At 49.7% G+C, this 6789-nt stretch overlaps 1 protein-coding gene across 1 annotated transcript in view; it reads left to right on the plus strand.

Annotated features, from left to right (window-relative positions):
* Positions 1 to 4437: 4437 nt before the first annotated feature.
* LOC101356147 (docosahexaenoic acid omega-hydroxylase CYP4F3-like) overlaps positions 4438 to 6789 on the plus strand; it is a 4653-nt gene continuing 2301 nt past the window's right edge. Inside the window, exon 1 of the mRNA XM_023738793.1 lies at positions 4438 to 4757. Within this exon, the coding sequence (XP_023594561.1) occupies positions 4560 to 4757 (198 nt within the window). The 5' untranslated portion in view covers positions 4438 to 4559. The remainder of the gene's footprint in view (positions 4758 to 6789) is intronic.

Raw genomic sequence — 6789 nt, forward strand, 5'->3', positions numbered from 1 at the left:
AGTCATGTGGTAATTCTATGTTTAACTTTTTGAGGAACTGCCAAACGTTTATTCATAGTGGCTATGCCATTTGCATTCCCACCAGTAATGGATGATGGTTACAATTTCTTCACATACACACCAACACCTGTTATTTTCTATTTTTTCATCATAGCCATTCTAGTGATGATGAAGTGCTATCTCATTGTGGTTTTGACTTGCATTTCCCTAATGACTGATGTTGAGCATCTTTTCATGTGCTTGTTGGCTATTTGTATAATCCTCTTTGGTGAGATGTCTATTTAAGTTCTTTGTCCATTTTCTTGATTGGGTTGTTGTCTCTTCTGTTGCTAAGCTTTAAAATTATGTTTTAATGATAAAACTTATACTCAGTGTGAAAAATAAAGCCATAGAGACATATAGAAAGTTAAAAGGAGCTTTACTCAATTCTACTTCCTTGAATTCCAACTGTGATCTGTGAACTTATTTCTGATGGCCATGCCTGAGGCTGGTCACTCACAGAGTTGCGACCACAGCTTGTCTGACGCATGTGCCCACAGTTCCACTCCTGGTAGGGGTGCCACCACCCCTGGAGGAAAGCCAGCCTCAGTTTCCCATGTGTGGATCCCCTGCCTCCCTACACTCCTTGGGGGACAGGTGTGATATGTCAGCTCAGACGTTCCTTGTTGGATGAGACATCCCTGGAGAAGCTCCTGCCTCCTCAGGCAGAGATTTCCCAGAAGAGAGTTTTTCCTTAGGGAATCCCCCTCCTACTGGCTTCCTTTTCCCTTTTTCTGACACCTGATCTGATCCAGAAAGAAGGAGCTCGGTCAGTGGATCCTGCCCTCCCCAGGGCTGCAGAGCTCTGCTGGGTTTTGTGCTCTTTCTCGTGGCTACTGAAAGTTCAACACCACTTCTGCTTGAATGTTGCCATATTGTGCTACCCTCTTGGCTCCCCTGAGGACACTGACAATGGCTATGTGGTCTGGCACACTGGTGGTCTCAGAGCCAGTATAAAGGAGCAGCCCTTGCTGGGGCTCCTTCTTCATTTGGGTCCTGCTCAACGACCACCTCCTCTTAGAAGTCCTCCTTCACCCCAGCCTAAGACAGGACCCCCCAGATATCTCTTCCACATCATCTACCACTGTATGATAGGTTCTGGATCATGTATGTGACCACTGCCAGTCTCCCCACTAGACATGAGCCCCTTGAGGGCAGGGACTGTGTCTTAGGGATCTGCAGAGAAGCAGAACCAATAAGATCTATCTATATCTATATCTCTATATGTCTCTGTTTATGTCAATGTCTATCTCTGTATCTATATCAATATCTATGTAGATGTAGATATTTATATATATATCTATATCTCTGCATATATATCCTTATATCTATATTAATAACTACATCAGTATGTATATTATTAAATGTCACAGCCTTGAAAACCTCTGGGTACAGTTCTACTTTGTACATGTTGAGCTCGCCATGAGTCAGAATCGACTCAATGTTAACTAACAAACATAAATTTACTTATTTCATGTGAGATCATATATTATTTGTCCTTTTGTGACTGACTTATTTCTGTCAATATAATGTTTTCAGGTTCATACATGTTGTGGTATGTATTAGCACTTCATGTCTCTTTATGGCAATGTAATGTTCCATTTTATGTATATACCACATTTTGTTTATCCATTCATCTCTGGATGGCCATTCCAATTGTTCCACCTTTTGGCTATTGTGAAAAGTGCTGCAATGAATGTGAGTGTACAGGTTTCTCTTTGTGTTCCTGCTTTCACTTCTTCTGGGTATATACCTAGGATTGGGATTTCTGGGTCATATGATAGTTCTATGTTCAGCTTTTTGGCTATATTCTCTTTTAATTCTTACCACAATCTTGTGAGCTGGGTGTATCAGCTTCCTAGGTTGCTGTAACAAATTACCACAACATAGGTGGCTCAGAAATGACAGGAATGTATTACCTCATAGGTCTGGAGGCTAGAAGCCCGAATACACGGTGTCGGCAGGGCTCTAAGGGAAGATCTTTCCTCATCTGTCCAAGCTTCTGGCGGCTCCAGGAGTTCCTTGGCTTGCAGCTGCAGCATAACTCCAATCTCCATCTTCCTTCTGTCTGTCTCTCTGTGTTTCTGCTACTCGTTTATAAGGACACCACTCAGATTGACTTAGGACCCACCCTACTCTAGTGTGACCTCAACTGAACATCTTTAAAGTTAAGTTATCATCTTCAAAGACCCTATTTCCAAACAAGTTCACATTCACAGATACTGGGAGTTAGGACTTTAACATAACTTTTTGGGGACACAGTTCAACCCATAACAATGGATGCTACTGAAACGCCCATTTACAGATGGAAAATAGTGCAAGGTTAATGGTTAAGGATGCATCATGTGAAGCCAGGCCTCCTAGGTGGTTTCTGGCTCCCTCATGTACCAGCTGTGTGATTTTGGACAAGTTGTTTAAATATTTTTCTTCATCTTTAAAACAAAATAAAATAAAATAAAAATGTTAATATACCTAAAAGGCTTAAAACAGTTTCAGTGACTGATATTGGCAAACACTGGTGGTGGCTGCCACTCCAGCTCTTGGCTGCCTGCCCAACCCAGGTACATACTAGGTCTACAGTAAGCTGAGCCCTTCCCAGGGGTGGGGTGGGTCCTAAGTCTTTATCTTGTGTCTCTTAGGACCCTGCCTGGTTTATCAAGCCCTGTCCCTGCTCCTGCCCCAGTTGAAGTCTGCGCCAGCAGGGGCGTGGGGAATATAGGCAAGGGGTGTCCACCTCCGCCTACTGAGGGCTCCAGGAACAGACACCTGAATCCTGGGACCATATTGGGCTGGAAGGGGCATTGTTGGGGGATGAGGGAAGTTTGGGGTCTCCCCAAGATCCTACCAGTGTCAGGAAGATGGTATTTGCCCCATCGTCTTGTTGAGCAGCTCTGCTGGAAACCCCTTCTTCAAACTTGATCTCATCTGAGAACACCCCACAGAGCAATTCTGGACAAGATCAAGGGAAGCACACAGTAGGCACGTTTTATGTGGAGTACCTGGTGCACAGTAGGCATGCTTTATGTGGAGTACCAGGTACACAAGCAGCTCAAGTACCAGGTGCCAGGCCCTTCCTTTCTCTCCCTCTCTTCTGGGCTCCTGACCCTTCTCACCATCCTATAGAGCCTTCCTTTGCCTTTTGTAAGGTCCCTATCTGATGCCCCATTTCCCAGACGGGAAGACTGAGGCTCAGAGAAGAGTCAGCACAGTTCATAGTCAGAATAAAGACCAAGCACATCCCCCTCCATCTTCCTTCCCATCGTCCTTGACCACAGCCTCCAGGTGTCCTGTGCCCACCTGTGCCCTTTATCGCAGAATCTGATTCCAGTAATCCCTGTAAGGCTGGAGTCTTTGTTCCTGCTACCTCCCAGGCTGTCTGGAGTCAGGATTGGACTCTGGTTGGTTGGCCAGCCAGGACCAGCAGCTTCCAATCCCCCAGCCTCCAATTCCTGCTTCAAGAAATGGGGCATGACCCTCTTGTGGTCCACAACATGTAGAGGAGCCCAGTAGATGTTTTGGGGAAAGAATTTGGCCCTGCATCCTTGGCCGCTGAATTTTCAAGTTCAGGTTTTTACCTGCAGCACGCTGGTGGTGGAAGGGCTGTGGTGCTTGTTAACTTCCAGGCTCAGAGTAACCTTTGCTACCTGCCCCTCCAACTTCTCCCTTTCCCCTGGTGGAAGGTGCTTGGTCTACAGGATCCAATGTCCTTTGCATGTGCTGAGCCAGCTTTTCAGCCTCTCTGGACACCACTGAAACCCTTGGTCACCCCCTGCCTCCTATTCTGGGCAGTTGCCTGTCAGGGAGGAGGGAGCCAGTCCTGCGGGGATTGGCTGGCCCAGGCCAGCCCCTCTCAGCTGTCCCCAAGGGTAAAGAGGTCCCAGGAGAAAGGGAGAGGAGGAGGTGCAGGACAAGCCACTGAGGATAGAAGGTGCCAGGCTGGGGGTGGCAGGGCTGGGAGGGACTTGGTCTTGGGGGGAGGTGTGCTACCCATGGCTGGGGCTCCAAGGAGCAAGCTGGCTAGGGGACTGTGACTAATGAGTAACTGGATCCTCTGACAGCCACCCTGGGGCTTCTGGGGCAGGAATTCCTGAATTCCAGCCACCTCTTGCTCCATCTCTCTCTCTCTCTCTCTCTGTCTCCCCACGTCTTCCCCTGACCTTCCCTGGGCTTCCCTCCCCTCTCTGGCCCCATGTTTGCCCATGTTTGCCCATGTTTGCCCCCTCCCCGTCCCTGAAGCCCACACATTTGGTCCCTTCCTCTACTTTGTGCCCATCTCATCGCTGCTTCTCAGCTCATCATTAAACCAAAAAAAAAAAAAAAAAAAAAACCAAACAAACGATTGCCTTCAAGTTGATTCCTACTTATAGCGACCCTGTAAGATACAGTAGAACTGCCCCATGTGGTTTCCAAGGAAAAGCTGGTGGATTTGAATTGTGAACCTTTTGGTTAGCAGTCGAGCTCTTAATCACTGTGTCACTAGGGCTTCTGAGCAGTTAGCAACTTTCTCCTCAGTCTGCAAGATGTCGCTGCTCAAACTGTCATGGCTGGGACTCTGGCCAGGGGCAGCCTCCCTGTGGCTGATCCTGCTGCTGGCCATGGCCTCCTGGCTCCTGGTTCATGTCCTGGTCTGGACCTACACCTTCTATGACAACTGCCACTGCCTCAGATGTTTCCCTCAGCCCCCACTTCGGAACTGGTTCTTGGGGCACCTGGACCTGGTGAGTGGGGCAGTAGGATAGATCCGGGGTGTCAGGACCAGGGCAATCATGGTCAAGGGGCTGAGGACCAACAGTGAGTGGGTCTAGGACAGCAGAGAAGCAAGGGAGATGGAGGGGAGCCCCTCTTTCCTCCCTCACCCCCCAGGTCCAGTCCTCTTCTCTCTGTCCCCCTCCCATGCCTGAGCCCTCTCACTCTTCTCTTCTCCCACCCCCAGACTGCTTTGGGTCATTTTCCTGCCTGTGTTTCCCCCATTAGTGCACCTCTGGCTCCCCTCAGGGGCCCCCAGTACAGGCTGGATAAAGCCAGACGCCCTGACTTTCCCACAGAATCACCCAAAAGAGGGGACCTCATCAGGGACACAGTCCAGGGTCCCACCAGCTGCTGCCCGACCCACCTCTACTGGCCTCAGGACAGTGTCCAGCTCTCTGAAGGCTGCAGATCCCCACCCTCTACCCCTACACACAAGGGCACAGTTGGGCCAGAGGAGAGGTTAGGGCAGTCTCCCCAACCCACCTCTTCCTGGGGCCCCTTCCTCTTCTTATTTTCCCCTCCACCCCCAAGATGTACCAATGGGCCCCATTGCCCAACCTGGATAAAGTTGACCACTTCCCCTTTGAGAAGCCTTCCTTAACCTTTGATGTGGCCCTGCTCACACTTGTAATTAAACGGTCAATTGTCCAATCATTTGTTTATCATCCATCTCTCCCACATGATCGTAGCTCTAGGAGGCAGAACTCTATCAGCAGTGCCCAGCCCTGGAGCTGGCATACAATAAGCACTCAATAAATGTTTGAGAACCCAGTGGTTGAGGACATATCCTCGGTCTGGGTGACCATCACCTCCTTTAGACATTTGAGACCAAAGGGACAGGCCCTAGCCTCTTCCCTCCCCCAGAACACCTTGGGGACAAGCATGCCTCTCCAGCTTCCCCTTCTGCAGAGAGGAGAACAGCAGTTTGGGGAAGATCTTCCTGTGATTCTACTGCTTATCAAAACAAACTTCATTCAGAATAGGATGCTCCCAAGCTGACCATGAAGGTTTCCTGAGATTCCAGGATCTGGGGTGTCCTCAGAGGGCCCTGGAGGCCGCAGGAATGTCATAGGTCACCTGCAGTCCTGTCTGCCCTTCCGATGGCTTGTCCTGGGAGGCTGGTCTGGTCTGGATCACTCTTTCACTCCTGTAGCCCCTCTTGCTGTGTGACAGAAGTTAGCCTAGTCACTCTCCCCCTCTGGATCAGTTCCATCAAGCACATTGAATTCTCAGCTCAGTTTCCTTCAGGAGCAGGGAGCATGTCACCAGGTGAAAGTGGTTTATGTTCACTTGGTTGGAGCAGCCTGGGCGTCGGGCACAACTAAAGTGTCCCAAGAACCCGAGGGGGTGTCTTGGGGGTTAGGCGTGAACAGGGTGTCCTGAGGACTCTTGAGAAGATGTCTAAGGGGTCAGGCTTGAATGGACAGGGTGTCCCAGGATGTGCTGGGGGTTGATTTCCACCGAGGCTTCCCGAGAACTCTAGGAAACATCTTGGGGTTCAGGTTCAGACTACTGTGGTGTCCCAAAGACCCAAGAGAAATCTCCTCCTCAGAAACCTCCTCCTCTTCATTGTCTCCACATCCCTCAGTCCCACCTGCCCTTGGCAACATAGACGGGTGACTCTATAGGTTCAGAGAGAGGGTGCTCCAGACACACCTGTGGTCATCCGGCAGGCAAGAGGTGCTCCACTGAAGGAGGCTGCTGTGTAATGGACAGTCAAAGTTTATGTCTATTCTTTGGGAGCGTGCAAGGCTGGAAGGTCCCCGGTCTGTAGACTTTCCTGGGTGGAAGTCCTCAGTGTGGACTGCCAGGGCCCAGAGGGAATGTGGAAACAAGTCCCTATGCTATAACCCTGAGACCACACTGCTGCCTGCAGACCCTCCCACGGGGACCTCCTCCTGTGACTGTCCCCTGTGATGCAGCCACACCCAGGACGATAAAACCCATCACCTCGAGCCAAGCTCTGTAGCTAGAGTGTGACTTCCTCCTCTGTTTTAGATA

Source organism: Trichechus manatus, unplaced genomic scaffold (assembly GCF_000243295.1).
Source record: "Trichechus manatus latirostris isolate Lorelei unplaced genomic scaffold, TriManLat1.0 scaffold00122, whole genome shotgun sequence".
In the NCBI taxonomy this organism is placed as follows: Eukaryota; Metazoa; Chordata; class Mammalia; order Sirenia; family Trichechidae; genus Trichechus; species Trichechus manatus.